The sequence below is a fragment of the Plasmopara halstedii genome, assembly GCF_900000015.1.
Source record: "Plasmopara halstedii genome assembly, contig: Scaffold_54, whole genome shotgun sequence".
NCBI classification, from domain to species: domain Eukaryota; phylum Oomycota; class Peronosporomycetes; order Peronosporales; family Peronosporaceae; genus Plasmopara; species Plasmopara halstedii.
Window position 1 is genome coordinate 231,726 of NW_020186975.1, and position 19,292 is coordinate 251,017.

Consider the following 19,292-nt stretch of genomic DNA (forward strand, 5'->3'; position numbering starts at 1 on the left):
AATGCTAAAAGGTGTCAAGGGTCACTAGACCACGCTTGACACGTACAAATAATGTCGATCGGTGGTCCACTTACCAAATCTTGACCCTACATCGCAAGCAGCGATGTATCGTTGACCTTTGACAAGTCCATCGAGATGAGAGAGGAAGTGAAAGATCGTTTTCTAGCGTAGGAGACTCGCGGCACAGCATGAGAAAATTCTCTATTTCAGCTCCTTCAAGATCACGCTGCGTGTTGGTTCTCATGGCATGCTTCTCTGCTGCAGAGCCCTTTCGTTCGATTGATGTACAAACACTCGTAACAGCGCTGGTCAGTGCCTGGGTTTTCACACATCTTAAAAATAGCTTGATGCCAAGTCACTGTCGCTACTTAATCACTAATATAATATTGTGACGTGGCCAAAAACGTTTTTATAAAAAATCTTTACGAAAGCTCCCTCTATAAACTGATCAAAGATACGTGTCAATATCAACGTAGTCTGCAAAGTGCAAGAAGTGTCCCCACGCGCAAAACTCCCTTCAACGATATCTCTACCACGATGGCATCCGGTCACGCCACCGTCAAAGCTGTTCTATCAGGCGATACACTGGTGCTTATGGGTGCAGCAGCTAATGGTCCTCCTCAAGAGCTCATGTTGACCCTATCATCGCTACAAGCGCCGCGTTTAGCCCGATCGCCTGAGCAAAGCAACGAGCCGTACGCTTGGGCAAGCCGCGAACATCTTCGCAAATTATGCATTGGTAAGCAAGTGCGCTTTAAAGTGGAGTATCGCGTTCCGTCTATTAATCGCGACTTTGGCTCCGTTTGGCTTCCGCCCAACGCTCGCAACGTCGAGGAGAATTTATGCGTGATCCAAGCGCGTACAGGTTATGCACGGGTCAAGACACTGGAACAATCGCGAGAAGGCGTGTGTGTTGATCATGAAAAAATGCTTCAACAAGAGCAAGTTGCAATTAACGAGAAGAAAGGAATGTACGCAGACGCGAACGCCGAGTCGAACGTAACAGTGCAATGGCATGGCGCAGACGCAGCAGCATTACTCGAAGCACACAAGGGAAAACTGGTACCAGCAATAGTAGAATCTGTACGAGACGGTGCCTCGTTTCGCGTAATACTAAAGCCATCGTTACAACTGGTAAATTTCGCACTATCCGGTGTCCAATGTCCGCGTATGAATCCGCCTATGAACGCAGAAAGTAACACGAGCGTCACGACTGGACCAGCTCCCCATGCACGTGAAGCCAAACACTTTTCAGAAGTACGATTACTCCATCGAGACGTCGAATTGAAGCTCGAAGGCGTTGACAAATTTGGCAACTTGTTTGGTAGTATCGTGCACCCATCTGGGCGTAATATTAGCGTTGAATTACTGAAAAACGGTCTTGGACGAATGGCTGATTGGAGTTCGGCTTTTACTAGCGCATCGGCACGTGCAACGATGCGCAATGCTGAAAAAGAGGCGAAACAACAACAACTGCGTGTGTGGAGAGATTACGAATTGCCTGTGCTACAGTCAGTGAAGCACGTAACTGGCACGGTCGTTGAAGTGATAAGCGGTGATTGTATTGTTGTCTACGTGCCAACTGCTCCAACGCCGATTGAGCAAGAGAAACGTATTTACTTGAGCTCATTGCGTGCTCCACGACTCGGTAATGCTCGTCGTGGAGAGATGAATGCACCGTACGCAATAGAAGCGAAGGAGTTTATTCGCCATCGTGCCATTGCCAAGACTGTGCACATTGAAGTTGAGTATGAAAAACCTAGTCCAAATGGTCAAGGAGATATCATGACATTTGCTTCGGTGTTTTTGGAGCCATCAGCAAATGCACTCAAGAAAAATCCCGAAGCGAAGGGGGCAAATCTTGCGTTGGAAATTGTAGCGGCTGGCTTAGCCGAAGTAGTACGTCATCGACCAGATGAAGAAAAAAGTGAATATTATGATGACCTTGTCACAGCGGAGACGAAGGCTCAGTCACAAAAGAAGAATTTGCACTCGACGAAGGAGCCACCTACTACCGAGCGCCGTGTGACGGACTTGTGCTTTGATTCTACCAAGGCAAAACAATTTTTGCCGTTCCTGACACGAGAACGCTCAACTCGTGCTGTCGTTGAGCACGTATACTCAGCAACGCGAGTAAAATTGTACGTGCCGAAGGAAAATTGTCTGATAAATTTTGTCGTTGCCGGTATCAAATGCCCTCAACCTGCTCGCCATGGTGCTCAAGGAGTCATTGTGCAGCCTGCTGAGTCTCTTGGTGAAGAGGCCAAGCTGTTTACGAAGCGCAATGTGATGCAACGGGAAGTGATGGTCGAAATTGAAGACATGGATCGTGGCGGAAATGCCTTCGGTCCATTGTTTGTGGTGCCTCAAGACGGTGGCAAACCTTCGCGCGATGATGCGCACAATTTTGGCGTCCGTTTGCTGGATGAGGGTCTGGCGTGGGTAGATTCATTCAGTGTTGAGCGTACGGCTTTTGGAAACGTACTTCAGCGTGCAGAAGAGCGAGCAAAGGCGCAGAAGAAAAATTACTGGGCTACGCATGACGCTCTTGCTGCGGCAAAGGCTGCCGAAGCGAAGCAGGTGAAGACAAAAGACGACGTGATTCCGCGTGTCAAACTGTCGGAAATTGTCAACGGCACTCACTTTTACTTTCAAAATATAAGTGACCGCAATTGTGCTGCGATTGAGGAAAAAATGAAGGCATTCACGCGTACGCATGGTCTCGCGGGCAAGACTTTTGAAGTTCGTCGAAACGCCGTGTGCGCTGCTCTTTTCGACGACGGCAACGGCTCAACGTGGAACCGCACCAAGGTGGAGCATGTAAATCAAGATGGTTCCGCGCGCGTCCGCTTTTTGGACTATGGAAACGAGACAACAGTAACGGTTAATCAACTCCGTCCCTTGGATGCTGACGCGCTTCAGTATCCACCTCAAGCGAAAGAGGCTGTGTTTGCGTGGATTAAGCCACTTGCTGCTACGGAGGAGTTTGGAGCTGACGCTGCCATGCGCCTGGGCGAAGTCGCATGGGGCAAGACGTTATCGTGTCGGGTCCACAACGTTGACGACCACGGCCGTAAACAGGTTTCACTCTACTTGCCAGACGGCAAGAGTGTCGCGGAATCACTGGTTGAGGCTGGTTTACTGCGAATTGATCGTAAGGCACTTCGGTTATGCCTACCTTTCCAAAAACCAGTTGTTGATGGGCTGCTAAACGCTCAGGAGATTGCCAAGAAGCAGCGCCGTTGCCTGTGGCAATATGGAGATATTGAGTCTGACGACGAACAAGATCCCTGATAGTGCCCATCGGCACCCTCAGCAAAATATAAAGGATAGCACTGGACTTATCACCTAGAAAATATAATGCACTGTACTTAGTACTCTCATTCAGCTAACTTTTTCAGTTCGGATTCGTCACTCGAGTGCAGGCATATCGTCGAACTCCTCAGCTTCCGCTTTCAATTTTTCTTGCTGTTCCAATTTCTTGTTTTTTGCCTGCAAGCGATCAAAGATCTTTTCCTTATACAACTTCTTCTCGTCTTCTTTATATCTCGCAGCATACTTGCTCAGCAGTGCCTACGTCGCACAGCACTCAAAAAGTGAGTGTTGTTTTACTCACAGGATTAACAAAACAAGCCAAGGGATACACACATGATTCCGTTTGAGGTCAGCCAAGGCTTGCAGCATCTTATAATCACTGGAATTTTCAGTGAAATCCTTAGCCGTTTTTAGACTCTTCTCGGCTTCATTTGCGTACTCGAAGCCCTTATCAACAATCCAAAACTCGCCATTCTTTTCTTTCTCAAGCTCCGCCTTTAATTTTTCAGTGAACACGAGACCTCGACGAAAGTGGCCCTTGCTGTTCTTCGGATCGAGAAGAATAGCCTTTAGAGGTGCAAATTATCAGGAACTGACGAAAACAGTAAAAAAAACGTAGCCAAGCTACCTGATCACAATCCCAAAGTGCGTCCTCAATCTTCTTAAGCTTGATCTTGCATAGCGCTCGATTAAGGTACAGTACCGACTTAACTTTGTTTACCTTGTCCTTGTCTTCTTGCGACACAAAATTTTCCCATTCTTCTTTAGTATAGAAAATGTGTACAAAACCCTACGAGTGCAACGTAAGTTCATGATAAAGTAAAGAATTGACATCATACATACGGAGTCGTAACATTTTTGAGCTTGATCGTAGTTCTTCAGGGCGATTAACGCATTGCCCTTCTCCTTTTGCTCCAACGCACTTGTGATACGCTCATCTAACCGTTTAAAGATATATAAAAACGACTCAGCAATTTGTTCATTGATCAGGAGACATCTATCGTACGTACCGACCGTTGGCGGTGGATTCTCTTCTAATAGTTTCTTGTCCTCTTCAATCTGTTTCTTGCGAGATTCTGCTAGCTCGGCTTGCGTCGGGAAGCGAGGAAGCGGATCCTGGATTGAAAATGTCACAATATCTGGTTCGCGAATATTGTTTGAATCAATCACGGCACCTTAAAACTGAGTAGCTCGATCTCAAAATCGAGAGTCTCGTCTGGCTCTACCTTCGGCGCAAACCCTGCATGACCGTATCCATACTCTGGAGCAATGATAAATCGCGCGATCTCACCCACAGTCATCGTCGCAACACCAATATCCCAGCCCTTGATTACTTTTTCTAAGCGTGAAATCAATTGTGTGAAGATTTGTTTTTCAACAACAATGATCCCGAAATAATAAACACACCTCGACCCAATTGAAACTCGAATGGGTCATCCGTGCCTCCAACGTGTTTTCCATCAATAACATCGCGGCTGCAGCATTAAGTACACGTTAATCTGATGCGTAAGCAATACTTGGAAAATAGAATGAAGTCACATTACGTTGTGTCAAAGATGGATCCGTCCAAGAGTCTTCCTACATAGTGCACAAACGTTGGACAACCCTCTTCAAGTCTACGCTTTCCATTCCATTCTCCCTCTTTAATAATCTGCAGTAAATATTTATCAGTGACGTCATATGATTTCGAATAAATATGTAGTGGCCACCTTCTTGAGAACACCTCCGTCAGCGGTCGGTGATATATCAACGAAGCCCTCGTTCTTGCAGAACTCGTTGGCGTCGGGGTCGAAAAAAGCCTTGGTCTTACGTGCACAATGCGTGCAAAGCTTTTGAGGATTCGTGATTAATCCAACACCGTAGCCACCGCACTCAATACAATGAGGGAGATCGATGTTCACGCTTGATTGCAGCTCTTCCTGCTCTGAGTTTATCGACATTTTGAATTTTCCGGAAAGAGTGCATTTTTTACCTTCAAAATAAAAATTTTGCGCACTGTTAATTTTGCAGCTATTCCGACTTAAATATTGGCCAGAGGTATAGAGTCCAAAACCTCAGGTGAGTAAGCTCGTTTATGCATCTCATTCTACTTCCTCTTCAAATTATTAATCAAATGTGCAAAACAAATACATACCCTTCTTAACCTGATTTAGCCTTATACCATGATATATCCAGAATCTAATCGACTTGCTCTTCTCTGCTGTGTAGTCTGAGTCGAAAGAAGCTATCCAGCTGGAGCATGTTCAGCGTTTACATTAATATCGGAAAAATGACATTTAATTGTGCAGTTTTAGACACCAATTATCGATTTTTACAATAAGACATTCATCTCAATTTATCATTATTCAGACATTAATCAGCTGCTCCTACCGTACCTCCAATGCGTCACTCACCATCACAATCAGTATCTTTAAAAAGAGGAACTCAAATTCACGGTTTCATTGGTTAACAGGACGATGGATTCTTCTGCACTCTGTAACCGGACGTGAGATACAAAAATCAAGGCAAGTGACGCCAAGATATGAGGTGGAGAAGTACTGTTGGATTGGCGGTGGTTGCGAGCATTCTTGAGTTTATTGATGCTCTGACCACTCATTCGATTAGTTCTGATGCGTTGAAAGGCGACGACTCGGCTCACTTTCTAGGGTCGGCAACTGGTGCTAGAAGAGGCTTGATGCCTGCGGATGCCGAAAATAGATACCTCTTCAGAACAGGTAGCCTTTTCGTAAAGAAGCCTGTCAGATTGACCCCGCATTTCAACATAAGAAGTGTCATCGATGGAACGAAGGCTTCAGAGATAACCGCGCAGAAGCTACGCATCTTGGAAACGTATGCGCACGAGCACAAATTGAATTGGCTTGCAGTATTTTATTATTTGTCTGCTGGAATCAGTCTCCTACTGTTCATATACGTCGCTTACGGCGCGCTCTTCTTAGGGTATCGTCCATACGGGATGATCGGTGGTCCGAGATAAAACTTAGGACTTTTTGCTTTTTTTGCTTAGCATGTGTCAAGTCCAAATATATATTTATTATTATAGTCCAGCATTTTGATTTTATTATGAAATTTATGTGGCTGGATACCAGATAATTAAATAGAGGCAGAGCCATCAATTTGAATGCTCTTTTATCTATAATGATTGTAATCATGTCTGATGGGTACAGAGCAGTTTTCTATGTAGCAAAGTCCAGAGAGCGATCATATGGTACGTCTAACCTAATCAAGATATATTCGTCGATCTTCAGGCACCAAATCGAGCTCTGTGTTCATCGCTATATTTCAAAATTGACATACAAATTTAATTTACCGTTAAAATATAAGTTTATTGTGTAGTTTACGTGTAGATAGGTGGGGTATTTATCAGGTTTTCTTGTAAAACAGAAGGATTAGATCAAAAATACTGTGGAACGATTAGCTCCGGATGGATTCAATCCAAAGCTGATCGGCAAGAGGTATGCGATTCAAAACTCATTTCTGGATTTGCCAAGACGATCGTACATCCACTGCTTTACTTGAAACATGTTACCGTTTGGTTTAGCTTTCTTTGCCCTTGCTATCACGAGCGTTAACGCCGGTGACCCAAAATACCTACGATCAACCTCTTCTGACGATAGCACCAAAGACGACTCAAATTCCTCGCTCAGCACTAAAATCGATGAAAACGTTTTAGACGATCACGATCTCACCGTTGATGTCGCCGATTACGTGCATGACAATGAAAATCTCGATGGCAGTCAATACGAGGTCGATATCATGTCTTTGATTGGCAGTGGGAGCAACCAGGTGGACTTGGTTGATCTCATTGCGGCTTTGAAAGAGACCAACGCCCTAGACACCAGCGCCTCTTTCGATGACGATCTGTCATGGCTAATTGACAGCCACTTAAAGAGCGAGATTAACGAAACACCCGTGAAAAAAGGCATTGTAGATGAATATCCCTCTTGGCTTGGTGGGGATGATAGTGAAAGTGCACCCAAGAAAATAGGTTTGAAGGACTATTGGCTTCATGATAGCGACTCCGAGTCTGGGAGCGACGACTCTCTCACTGTCAATGACACTTATTATAATCCGGACTTCAAAACCCTACAAGCTCTCGACGATGTGCTCAGCTATTCCGAAAACGATGATGGTTCAACATCTGAAGACAACGACAATGAAAAAGATGGCCAGACGACCTATGTGAAGGATGGTAGTGAACATTTACCGGAGGCTAAGAAATCGGTTCCGGCACCGACTACCATCGACTCGACTTTGGAGGAATACTGGGGATCCATGGCTGACAGCGAGTCTGATGTTGATGGCATTTCGCTGGGAAAAAGCGCTATATCCAAGGAAATGCCGCTCGGGTTAAGTCTCGAGTATGACAGCGATTCTACTTCGACTGAGGGCGACGAAATGCAGCTTGATTCATCTCGTGATGAGGATAAAAACGTTAAGTATGAGGAACAAACGATGCCACCGTTTTAGACTGCTGAAATAGAGCCTTGTATCAGATGCGTTTGGTCTGATCTAGGACGGTGATCGTAAGATTGATATCATTTTAGTTAACCGCGGTGTATCTGCCTTTCATAAGATAGCACTAACTCAGTTCAGATTCTTTCACGCTCTTTGTAATCACGTTTTTATTTTGCTTAACTTTCAGCTGCTTCATTTATTTTATTGTGGACACTCGTTGGCTGTGTCTGCCCAGCAAGGCTGGATATCTGACAGAACGTAAAGTAGATCATTACCAGTAAGTACCTCGTGTGGCTGTGGATTCACGTAAACGTAGCCAAAAGGCACACTTCGTTCACTTTCAGGAACTTCAATGCGAGTTCTTGGACCTGATTTCGTCCATTGGCCGTCTTTCAGCAGCTGCACTGAAGACGACTGAAGCATGACATCAGGACGGCAACGATAAATTCCAATAACGAGTATACCGTCTGAAGACAACAAGTAGTGAAACACAAACTCAAATGTTCGACCGACAAAGTCCAATGGCACCTCCACAGCAAATAGCGAGCTGCGTTGTACGCTTGAGTTTGATGACGGTGACAACGCTGGAGACGCAGTAGCGTCTTCGAAGCCGCCAGTTGTCGCCGGTGAACTGGGAAGGGTACCAACGCCACCATCGGTCCAGGAAGCAAAAATGAACTCGCGCAAAATATTCTTGATGCGAGCGTTGAAGAACTGATTGATAAGCAAACTATCGCAAAGCGATGTACTGTACGTGAGTCCAGCTGCAAAAGCGGGAGATACGGCAAAATTACGCGCCAATTCGAGTGAAGAAGTCGAAATAGCAGCCGAATCGCACTCTGCAAGTGGAAACCAGCCACTCACGGTGAGGTTCTGAGCTACAAAATGTACATTTGCGCGGTTAACGAGCTCTGTGATGATGCGAGGCGCTCGTTTGGGCCCTATCAAAGTCATGATAGTCTTATGTAGAGCAATGCACGCCTAGATACACAGGTAGAAGAGTTTAATTCCTAGAACTGCATCAAATCAAACTGCAAGCTTACTTACCGCATCTTGAAGCAGCTCGGATGTGCCAGAATCCGATATGTCACCTTCAGCACCCATGAGAACAATACGAAACGCGCGGTGAACATCAGCTCGTCGTAAGGTGCTATGGCAAAATGGATCGCCGATGATAAAGTGTACGTTTGAAAACCGCTGGAATAGTTCATATTCATCTGCTTCTGGCAAGGTCGTCGTTACAAAGACGACTGGGCGATGTAGTCGCAGAGCGCGTACGCGCAGTGGACCAATAAAGTATTCAAGATGATGAGGAAACGTCAACGGCGAGAGTACACAGACTACAATGTGACCAATTTTAAGGTTGAGTGAAGTTACGTCTTGAATTACCGCTTCTCTCGAGTTGCCACGTTCGTGAGTGGGAGAAAGATCACTAGTCTTGACAGTGAGAAGATTATCATCGTTCTCTTCAGGAGACCAGGTCGTAAGATTCTCGTGGCTATCGATCGACGCGGGGCTCACTGCTTTCGATTGCCAATTAATTAATCGTGACCGTCGTCGGTGAAGCGTGAACATGTCATCACTGTTCGAGTTGCCAAATGTGTCATCATTGGTGCTGCTTTTGATGGTTATCGGAAGTTTTGATTTAGCAGAGTCTTCACGCGAGAAGTGCCTAGAACTTGGTTTCTGACGCTGTGACATCCAAGCTTCAGGCATAGTTAAAGTGGCCTGCATCTCAGTCACTGCATTCGCCTCACGTCGATCTCGAGCAATGACGAAGACTGTTTCTGCTCCAGCGCACGTGTAGGAATCGCCGGGGTTTAGCAGTAATCTGTCACTGCTGCCTTCTGAAGATGATCGAGCGGTAGTTATTGCAAAAACTATCACACCCGAGCATTGCGCGTAAGCAAGGGATGCAACCTCAGAAAATGTTTTGCCAAAGACGACTGACGCTGGCGGTAATTCGACAGAATATACTTCGTGACTTGAGCCGTGCAGATAACGATCTTCCCATGAAGCATCTGCCTCTGGTGGTTCATCGTAGTCTCCACTAGTGACATAGCTAGATGTTGATGTGAGACTGTAGATGAAGGTCGAGAAACCCGGGCAGACACAGTTTTGGCCGAGTAAGGAATGCATAACTTCTGAGAAGCATAAAACACTTGATACACCCAAGTCAGCAACAAGACTTCGGTTGACTGACAAGTGGAGCTGGACAAAGACACGGGCGTTTGGTGCTTCCCGTCGCGCTGCAAGAACTCGCATCAACGCACGGTGATCACTACTGGCAGGAGATTCTCCTGCTACACGCCGTGCAAGGATAAAGATGGCGTTTGCGGAAGCACAAGCTGCTCGTTGGGAATCATCGACATCCAATAGCGATCCCTGAATAAAGCTAGCTCGTTTTTCGAAGAAAGGATCCATGAGCAAAGCAATCAGTGACGTTGCTGGTTCTTCCTCACTGAGCACCACAACGTTAATGTCGACAAGATCATGGTCGTCATGAAAGACTTCGTGAAAGAAATGGTCAATACGTGATGGAGTGAGGTCACCACAAAGGATGATATGTTTACTGGTCGAGGATGGAGAGTGCGTTGCGAGCTCGTATGGAGAAAAGGAGCTTCCAAGCGCAAGAATTTGAGACACTTGGTATGGGACAATCAAGATGAGGACCAAAACGAGCGCACCGACACAAACTTTGGCCAGTGGATTTTCGGCAGGAGGTGACTGGATCGTCACAAAGGCAAGCACTGAGTTGAAAAATGAATTGAAAAAGGTCCATTCACCGAGATTTCCGCCCGCGTACTTGGAATTTGCAGTCTCAGCGACTTGTATGACACCCGCTGCGACGGCAATGATGATCATTAATTGAAGATAGCATAAAATTACAAACTGTTGGACAGGAGATAGGAGTCCGTGGCAGCGACTTAAAACTGCTTTGGCTTTGATGTAGCACATAGCAAACCGTACTGGGTACACGAAGCGCCAGTTGGAAATGCCACACCAGAGAGTACTGGGGTCATCACAAGCACAATCAGTGAGCTACCGCAGATATTATCATGTCATTATAAATACAACTAAACTGGTTTCGAAGGAAGAACGACGTAGGGAGCACAGGCAGCACGACAGCAAGGGTAACAATTCCTGAGAATGATAACATGTAGTCTCGACGATGACTGGAGAGATAAATGCCTCGAAACAGAAAATCGGCTGCAAATAAACCTGCACACACGATATCTGTTATCCAAAGACTATAAGGCATCTAAAATTCAGTCAGATTATCACTTAAGATCCAGCTCGAAGCAAATTCGTGCGAAAGACGTACCCCATTTGGAGAGACGTACGTGAATGCAACGTAAGAACTTGCAAAAACAATGGAGACCAAGGCAAGGAAGGTGTCTAGACCAATTCCAAACGAGCTGTGATCCAAGTATCTGAAAATATAACAAATTTGTCGATAACCAAATTCATTCAGATGAAATTTGTTTGATCTATACCGGCTGAGACGGTCACAACTACGAGAGCCGTGACTGACGCTGATAATTTTGGTAGTCGAAAATAAATTTCCACTTTCAGCCTCTTTCGTGACGGAATCATGTGTGAGTAGTGTGCTAAGTAAACCGTTCCGGTTCTTTCGTACCAAAATTTACGGAATGCGTGTTTTGCTGTGGGTGGAGCTGATGCAACGTGCGTTTTATCGGCAATAACGCCCCGTAATTAGACTTGTGTTCTTGATGAAGATGCTGGTACTCGGACATGCTGCCCAAAAGACAAAATCAGCACTGACGCGAAGCGGCGCGAGGGGGATATGACAGTTATGCTTAAAGCGTCGCTAGAGCTTTATCAGTATTCATCGAGGGCCAAGCTGCACCGTCACAATTAAATTGTTATAACAATACTTGGTATCCATTCCAAATCAATGCTGCATTTGCTTTCAGACAAAAACACGGTCTTGTCCAAAGTTCAGACAATGCGCTTTGGTTATAAATATTATCGAGTTCGAATTTCCCATTCGTACAAACAAGTTTTACTTTGGTAGTCAAACCGGATTTTCAGGGGCCAGCCGATTCCAGGCACATCTACCCGTATAAATCTTAAATAACTCTTTTCAGGCGTCTCTAATATGTAGATTGAGGAGATTCTGGCTCCACGTACAATTGGCGTAGATCATCAGCAATTATGACTGTCAATTCCTGAAGTTCCTCCTTTGACTCTTCAATGCTTGATTGAAGAGCTCGCAACTTTTCTCGCCTTGAAGCGGAATTAGCTGATTTAGGGAGTCCATCTACGCATCCCTTAGCATCGTAAGTCTTTCGTACTCGTTGATAGCGACGAATTGCAGCAACGACAAGAAGCAGATACCGCTCAACATCACGAATCAGCATCAGAGCGCTGGAACCTGTAGAGATGAAACCAGGGATACCAATGCGGCCTATAGGGTCAATTCGGTCAGGATGTGTCAGACGCTCTGCCTGTGCAATAATTGCCTCAATCATGGAAGAAATATCGTCTTGCGATGCACGGATACTGTGCAAAAGGCCATCGACTTCTATTGAAATCTCCATCGCATCTTGAACATGAGGTCCATTCCCTCCTATGGGGCGACCATGACTTTTTTGCCCCTCCTTTAAAATCTCCAAAGCTCTATGTCTACGATCCACTGCCGCCACCGATCGCAGCAAATGCACGTCGATATCTTGTAGCAATTGTGCGCGCCATCCTTTTGCCTTCCACGATGCTTCATAATCGTTAAATTCCGCTTGTTGACTTATGTTACCATGCTTAAGCTTCAAACGGGATTCGATCCGAATTGATTCGTGATCATCAGCCATGCTAACATTAACACTACTGCTTTTCTCACGCGACCTAATTTGATCGTCGAATGGCTGTGTTTTCTTGACCAAATCGCTCCTGGCCGTCGAAAGCTTCTTGCGTCGCTTCCACTTACGCTTCTCCTCTGTAATCGTAGCTGATGAGACTCCATTGGTTTCATCTATTGTATGTCGCTTAGTATTGTTCTCCTTTATAGCCATGGAATTCTTTTTACTCTTGATATCTTCTAGCGACTTTGATGATTTTGATGATTTTGATGGTTTTGACTGCTGTGTCGGCTCTAAATCAGACGACTCCGGCTCATCCAGTAGCAGATACCGAGCTCCACCTTGCAGAAACGTCACGCAATTATCAGCGATTGACTTACTTTATCTTCTATCGATTTGTTTGAGTTTTTACCTTGTTTTAAAATATATGCGTACAGCTCTCCCTCGCCGACAAAATAATCTTCATTCTGCTTGGCCTCTTCTCCTTTTTCTTTACTGCCCGGTAAGTGGTATACGTTCTCCAGCTGGAGACCATGAGGTTCCTCAATATCCCAATTTAATTCTTTGATAGTCCTCACCACATCTTTCCCACTTATACCGATTCGGCTAAGTAATTCACGAGGAGGACGCTTTTCCAATGACATGGCAATACCCTGATGACTGTTTCGTTTCGTGTTAAGCACCGAACGTCTCGGAGTTGGACATGGAGACGGCATTGATGAGCGCTGCATGGCCATCAGTGGTTTAGAAATGCCTTAAGAAATATTGTATAACCTTTCTACCAGCGTAACCCAAAATCTCGTACCTAAGCATGCGAACTTAAAAAAGCTCTTCGACACCATCAGAAATGCTACGCCGATTGTTGCTGCTTGGTCCGCCTGCAACGACTCTAATCGGCTTGCCTTGTCAATCATTCAAGCGATATAAACGTTCGGCTGTTAAATCTGGGCGCGTAAGCGCCACTAGTAGTTCTGGTACGACTGAAATTTGGTCTAGAGTCAATAATGTGTTTTTAAAGCTGAGTATTGCGTAGACCGCAGTGCAGCACTTACAATGGCCATTCGACAGATTGAAAGTAGCTTTGGCAAAGGTGCCGTTATGCAGCTTGGCTCAACGTAAGTTGCTATTCGTGGAAAGCGATGACCTTATAAGACAAAAGCTTGATGAAGAAAGTTTGCGTCATGAATGATATCGTGTCGTAGTAAGACTGCAGAGCACGTTGACGTTATCTCGTCCGGTTCCTTATCTTTAGACTTGGCATTAGGTATTGGTGGTATACCGAGAGGGTGCGTACAAAAGTTAAACTAATTTTAATGAAGATGACAACATTCGTCATGCTATGACTATTAGGCGTGTTGTGGAGATCTACGGTCCCGAGAGTTCGGGCAAGACGACGCTGGCGCTCAGCTGCATTGCTGAAGCTCAGAAGACGGATGGTGGTGTGTGTGCCTTTATTGATGCAGAACACGCGATCGATGCCCATTACGCCAAGGCATTAGGAGTTGATATCGATGCATTGTACGTTTCACAGCCGGATTCTGGAGAGGAAGCGTTGGAGATCGCAGACACTCTCATTCGATCAGGAGCTGTGGATCTTGTTGTGCTGGACAGTGTAGCCGCTTTAGTTCCGCGTGCCGAGCTTGAAGGTGAAATGGGAGATCAGCAGATTGCTTTGCAGGCACGGCTAATGAGTCAGGCCCTAAGGAAGTTGACAGGGTCCTTGTCCAAGTCGAACTGCACAATCATCTTTTTAAACCAGATCCGTCAAAAAGTAGGTATTATCTTTGGGTCGCCTGAGGTCACGTCTGGTGGTACTGCATTGCGTTACTATGCATCCGTGCGACTGGATATTCGACGTAAGACGGCCATAAAGGAAGGTGATGAGGTTGTTGGCAATGAGACAGTGGTCAAAGTTGCCAAGAACAAGTTGGCTTCCCCTTTCAAAGTGGCAAATTTCGACATGATGTTCGGGCGTGGAATCGACCGACAATCAGAGCTAGTACGGCATTAATGCTGGATTATAGTAAGGTAAAATGAGCTCAATGTTTGCTGTTTAGCTTGATTTAGGTGTGCAGTATGGTATATTAAATCGCGCCGGGGCGTGGTATAGTCTGGCCGAAAGCGAAGTTAAGTCTTTGAAAGTTGAGTTTCTAAATGTCATCTTGGATCTGATGAATTAAGTGCAGAACCCATTGCGCAGGGCAGGTCTAAAGCTAAAAAATTTCTACAAGATAATCCTCAAATCGCGACGGATCTCGAAGCAAAGCTGCGTCAGATGCTCTTTCAGAAGAAAGAAAAAGTCGACGAATCAAGAGCAGGAGAGGCAAGCGAAGCTTCTGAAGCAAGCGAGCTTTCTGAAGTAGATGTTGGGTCACCTGAAGACATTGGTCACGTTGACAATGATTGTAGCTCTGAAGGAGAAATTTCTGGGATAACGACGTAGATGTCGACGGTATCTCTACCAGCTTCGATAAATGTCATTCTCATTTTATTATTGCAATATTGAAACGCGGGTTTCTAGTTCGAAATGTCCTTGTGCTCGTCATAATTCCGTCTTTTGTATGATTTTCCCGATTGTCTGAAGGTTGACGAGCATGTAATCGCTCCCTGGACATGGCCTTTCGATGTCAGCAGCGCAAGAAGTTTACTCACCTAGAGACCGAGCTCTAAATATGTAACTTACAAATACAGACACCTAAAATGCCATACTGAATGACGTTGGAGGGAGCACATTTGCTACTTGGCACCGCTCTGCTTTTGAATAGCGCTTTTTAATCACGGCTAGACTGTTTGATGGTGAATTGGAGTACAGTGTCTGAAGCTCACCCATACACTCTCTCAGATCCGGCCACTCGTACTGGCAAGCATCCACCAGTTCCTTCGTCTATAGACAGATGATACAGAGATTACTAACAAGTCAGTATCATGAAAATAACTCTTCGCTTACCATTGGGAACCCATCAATCGTGTACATCGCCATTGAAAGGCAGCATGCCGCCACCTTTGATGGCAAATATTTCAAAAACTGGTACTCTTGTAGCGCCAATTCCAGCAAATAATGCGCCAGCATAGACGTTTTCTTTTGAATAGGCGGAATCATGCGCTCGTAGATATTTAAAAAGTCCAGCGCTGCGTACAGTTGATCATCAAAAGCAGTAAATTTCATTGATACTCAAGCGTGCTCAAGGTGATTGCCACATACCAGTGGGTACCGAAAGGGTAAAATTAAGAGTGTTCAACAACTTTTCTTCCATCTCCAAAACTTCCACAGATGTGTAGACGTTATCGGCGCACATTGCAAGGTCTTCCACTCCGATATATGATACGTCTTCACACTTAGAAGCGACGTGTAAGCAGGTAGCACCAAGTAGCTGAAACTGCGTTTTTTTCACCATAACAATATCCAAATAACGATCGGTATAGTTCACTGCCAAAAAAGCTGTTCTAAGACACATCTCAAACACGTCCACGACTAAAAAATACACAAAAGCAATTTTGTCATTCGATAAATAGCAGCTTAAATGTACTTGAGCACTCTCGAGCGCACCTTCAATCAGCCAGTCGACAAGCATCGATCGATGTGCAGGTCTGAGCGTTTTTTGGCGGCTGCAAGACAGCATGAAAACGATAAGAAATTGACATCAGCGGCCGTCTAGACACTGCTACACACCTCAAATATTTTATCTCCTTCCACGATTCTTGCTCTGTCTGGCGCAGGTAAGCATGAAAAAGTGCCACGTGTCCTGGCGTTGGGCCAATCCAAGCACGAGTTATCGTGTAGCACATTTGATCCATTGGAATCTTTGGTGTCAGGGTCAATAGTTCAGATGTTCTATCAGAAAAATAAGGATGACGAAGAGCGTCTTCGGCAGTAATTCGCTGGTCCGGGTTATATGTAAGCAGCTTCGTCAACAAATCAATGCCATGATCAGAAATTCCCGGGAATAGACGATTTAAGGGTCGACGCTTCCAATGCGGGAACTCAAAGTGATAGTTCGGCAGCGACGAAAAACCGGGCCATGTTTCAGACGTGGGTGTCGACAGCTTGCTAAAAATTTGAAATAGCTGGTCAATCTCTGAAATGCCTGTAAACAGCGGTTTGCCCTGAGCCATCTCTGCAAAGATGCAGCCAACAGACCAGATATCCACCGCTGATGAGTATCCACGCACTCCCATTAAAATTTCAGGTGGACGATACCACAGTGTCACCACTTCCATTGTGTACGTTCGACGGGGAATTCCTGTTGCTCGAACGAGCGCAAAGTCGGATATCTGCAACGTTGCATCACCTGAGCAAACATCAATACAGACATTAGAGAAAACTTATCATCCAGTCACATTTTCGACCACTCACTAAGTTTTTCAGGGTCAGTCGTTTTGATTAGCAAATGTTTTGGTTTAAGATTGCGATGCAAAACTCCACGTCGATGACAGTATGCGATAGCATCCAAAAGTTGGTGAAGAAGTTTGCGAATCTAGCACGCATCAAAGATGATCAGGAACGATTTAAAGAGGAAATAGCCTGATAAATAGACTAACCACAGCTTCTGGTAACATTCGCCCGCCATTTGGGTCACCCGTTGGATTGATAATTTCATGAAGTGTTTTGTCCACATATGGAAAAAATACGTGTAATTCGTCTCTTGCGAGGCTAATAAGTTCAAGTGAGGCAATGTGATCGTGCTTGATTCCCTTTAACACAGCTAATTCTCGAAGCATGTAATAAGGCACTCCTTCACCCTTCGCACACACAAGCAATTGTAAATCGCACACACGCAGTAAATTGACTAGCAATCACCATACCTTCGGAAAAACTCTCGCTTTTTTCATGGCCAGAATTTTACCAGTCGAGCGCTGGCAACACTTTATGCAAGTTCCCTCAGTTCCTTTATTCTTAATGCCCAAGTTCTTGAAATTAATCCAGTTAACTGATCCTTCTGGAGTCACACTTGGCAGTGTTCGGTACAAAGATCGCCGACTTGTCAGTTCCTTCCATTTTTTTGATACTTGTGCCATATTCTGCAAATTCTTAGCCGTGACTAAAAACGAGAAGACGTGTAAAATAATGTCGATAGGTTGCAGATCAAAGTGTTCGGTCGGAGTCAGCACCACCTCCACCTCATCCATTTTGACTTCCAGTGAAGTGTTAACTTCCCACTCTTCGTCATCATTTGCTGCAGGAGAAGCAATTAAGATCTCGCGACGCACTGCTTTACTAGCACGATGTTCCACTGCCCGTTCCGATGGATCGATTGAAAAACCTTCTTCACCTGCTTCTTGGCTATGAATATGTTCTCTAGCATATGCCACAAAGTCTGTTGCTCTACCATCTTCACGTTCCTCTCGTTTCCTCTTTCCAGCTTTAACACAAACTTCATCAGCAAGTACTCTATCATAACAATTGCAGTTTCTATTTCGTACCAAAAGGAGCCGCGTATTTGGTCTCAAGTCCCGTATTTCGAAATCGCATGGATTTATGCTCCTGGTTAACAATCATTCGACTAGTATGTTCAGCATTTTCAATCTCCACATATCGTCTGTTTTCATCCTCATGACTCAAATTTATCGCGATCTTTTCCTCGAGCACGCTTTCCATAGACGTCGCAGAGCTACACTGAGATAGATCTAATGGCTCTGGCTCAGTATATCCCGTAATTACTGCTGTCTCTGAGCGAGGAGTACCACCAAGTGCGGCCAAAATTGGATTTTCAACTCCTGACGTGCACAGCAGAAGCGGGGGACCACTCCGTTTTCTCTCAGATACAAAGACTTCAAGTGGTAAATGAGCTTCAGGAATTGAAGATTCGGTGATCGCTCCAATGACCGCTCTGCGCTTCTTAGAAGGCGTTGCGTCTGAAGATGAAGTCGTGCGACTAACTAAAGACTTGGCGTCCATACAACTGAAATATAAACTTGTAAATTATATGCCGAGCAGCAGTTCTGAGTATGAATGTATACCTTCCTGGCACGGGTATAAGCTGATGATAGGGCTGGAGTGCAGCAACAAGCAGGCGCCAGGTAGACAGACGAAAATAAGCTGTAATTAGATAGCTTTCTAAGTCTAGTTTCCTTTTGACTTTTGTATAGGGCAGCCGAGCACGCACTCTTCCTCCGTTTTCTTTTTAATTCCTCTGGTTCCAGAGACAATCACTCTAGCAGTTTCATTCATTTGACTGGATATGTTAATGTCATTTTGTATGCTAATTGGTTGAAAATGAAAAATGCTGTAGCGTTGTGTAGATTTTAAGAAATGAAAGTTAAAGTTAATGATTAATTTGTTTAAAGCCATAGAAAAATAACAAAGTAGCTCAACTTTTTGATCACCTTTGATATTATTTACCTTCATCGTAGACAGAGTTTCTCGAAGTGTTATTAGCTTAGCGGTTTGTTCCAGGCATCAACCACTATACCGCTCGTGTTACAGTCAGCAGTATAATTGCTTTTTCTTCTTTACTTTTTGCGGGCATAGACATGCCTGATACGAATGTGTCGAGCTTTCTTTTGCTTAGGCTTTCTCCAAATCCTGTAAGAGTTGGTACCTGGCTCTTCATTGTTTTTCGGAAATACAGCCAGCCTTTAGGTTCATTCACTCATTTATGCCTCCAAAGAAAAAACACAATTTATAGTCACTAGATTCAGTCTATCTGAGCTAGGACCACGAAAGCCGCTCTGGAATGGTATAACCAGCGAGAGTATAAGCAA

General features: G+C 44.9%; 7 protein-coding genes across 7 annotated transcripts; 4 read left to right on the forward strand and 3 right to left on the reverse strand.

Annotated features, from left to right (window-relative positions):
- Positions 1 to 537: 537 nt before the first annotated feature.
- Positions 538 to 3,294, forward strand: PHALS_11395 (staphylococcal nuclease domain-containing protein 1-like; the record flags this gene model as incomplete). Its single annotated transcript, XM_024725059.1, has 1 exon — positions 538 to 3,294. One exon carries the CDS (start codon positions 538 to 540, stop codon positions 3,292 to 3,294), a length of 2,757 nt encoding a protein of 918 aa, XP_024571886.1.
- Positions 3,295 to 3,411: 117 nt separating this feature from the next.
- PHALS_11396 (peptidylprolyl isomerase d (cyclophilin d)) lies at positions 3,412 to 5,255 on the reverse strand (the record flags this gene model as incomplete). Its single annotated transcript, XM_024725070.1, has 9 exons — positions 3,412 to 3,573; positions 3,649 to 3,882; positions 3,944 to 4,105; positions 4,159 to 4,253; positions 4,326 to 4,431; positions 4,491 to 4,654; positions 4,723 to 4,790; positions 4,860 to 4,966; positions 5,025 to 5,255. 9 exons carry the CDS (start codon positions 5,253 to 5,255, stop codon positions 3,412 to 3,414), a joined length of 1,329 nt encoding a protein of 442 aa, XP_024571887.1.
- A 231-nt stretch (positions 5,256 to 5,486) lies between these two features.
- Positions 5,487 to 6,360, forward strand: PHALS_15496 (uncharacterized protein). Its single transcript, XM_024725081.2, has one exon. It carries the CDS (start codon positions 5,837 to 5,839, stop codon positions 6,287 to 6,289), a length of 453 nt encoding a protein of 150 aa, XP_024571888.1. The 5' UTR covers positions 5,487 to 5,836; the 3' UTR covers positions 6,290 to 6,360.
- Positions 6,361 to 6,834: 474 nt separating this feature from the next.
- Positions 6,835 to 7,782, forward strand: PHALS_11397 (RxLR-like protein; the record flags this gene model as incomplete). Its single annotated transcript, XM_024725092.1, has 1 exon — positions 6,835 to 7,782. One exon carries the CDS (start codon positions 6,835 to 6,837, stop codon positions 7,780 to 7,782), a length of 948 nt encoding a protein of 315 aa, XP_024571889.1.
- A 189-nt stretch (positions 7,783 to 7,971) lies between these two features.
- PHALS_11398 (calcium-activated potassium channel subunit alpha) lies at positions 7,972 to 13,327 on the reverse strand (the record flags this gene model as incomplete). The annotated part of the gene is made up of 8 exons (XM_024725103.1): positions 7,972 to 8,751; positions 8,818 to 10,783; positions 10,854 to 11,032; positions 11,096 to 11,204; positions 11,268 to 11,349; positions 11,411 to 11,529; positions 11,926 to 12,931; positions 13,003 to 13,327. 8 exons carry the CDS (start codon positions 13,325 to 13,327, stop codon positions 7,972 to 7,974), a joined length of 4,566 nt encoding a protein of 1,521 aa, XP_024571890.1.
- Positions 13,328 to 13,437: 110 nt separating this feature from the next.
- On the forward strand, positions 13,438 to 15,033 carry PHALS_11399 (the record flags this gene model as incomplete). The annotated part of the gene is made up of 7 exons (XM_024725114.1): positions 13,438 to 13,564; positions 13,624 to 13,705; positions 13,793 to 13,876; positions 13,941 to 14,589; positions 14,648 to 14,716; positions 14,777 to 14,795; positions 14,852 to 15,033. 7 exons carry the CDS (start codon positions 13,438 to 13,440, stop codon positions 15,031 to 15,033), a joined length of 1,212 nt encoding a protein of 403 aa, XP_024571891.1.
- Positions 15,034 to 15,234: 201 nt separating this feature from the next.
- Positions 15,235 to 18,759, reverse strand: PHALS_11400 (cmgc cdk cdc2 protein kinase; the record flags this gene model as incomplete). Its single annotated transcript, XM_024725125.1, has 12 exons — positions 15,235 to 15,242; positions 15,300 to 15,474; positions 15,538 to 15,719; positions 15,793 to 16,062; positions 16,138 to 16,196; positions 16,261 to 16,879; positions 16,945 to 17,065; positions 17,130 to 17,330; positions 17,394 to 17,950; positions 18,012 to 18,490; positions 18,549 to 18,641; positions 18,695 to 18,759. 12 exons carry the CDS (start codon positions 18,757 to 18,759, stop codon positions 15,235 to 15,237), a joined length of 2,829 nt encoding a protein of 942 aa, XP_024571892.1.
- Positions 18,760 to 19,292: the final 533 nt, after the last annotated feature.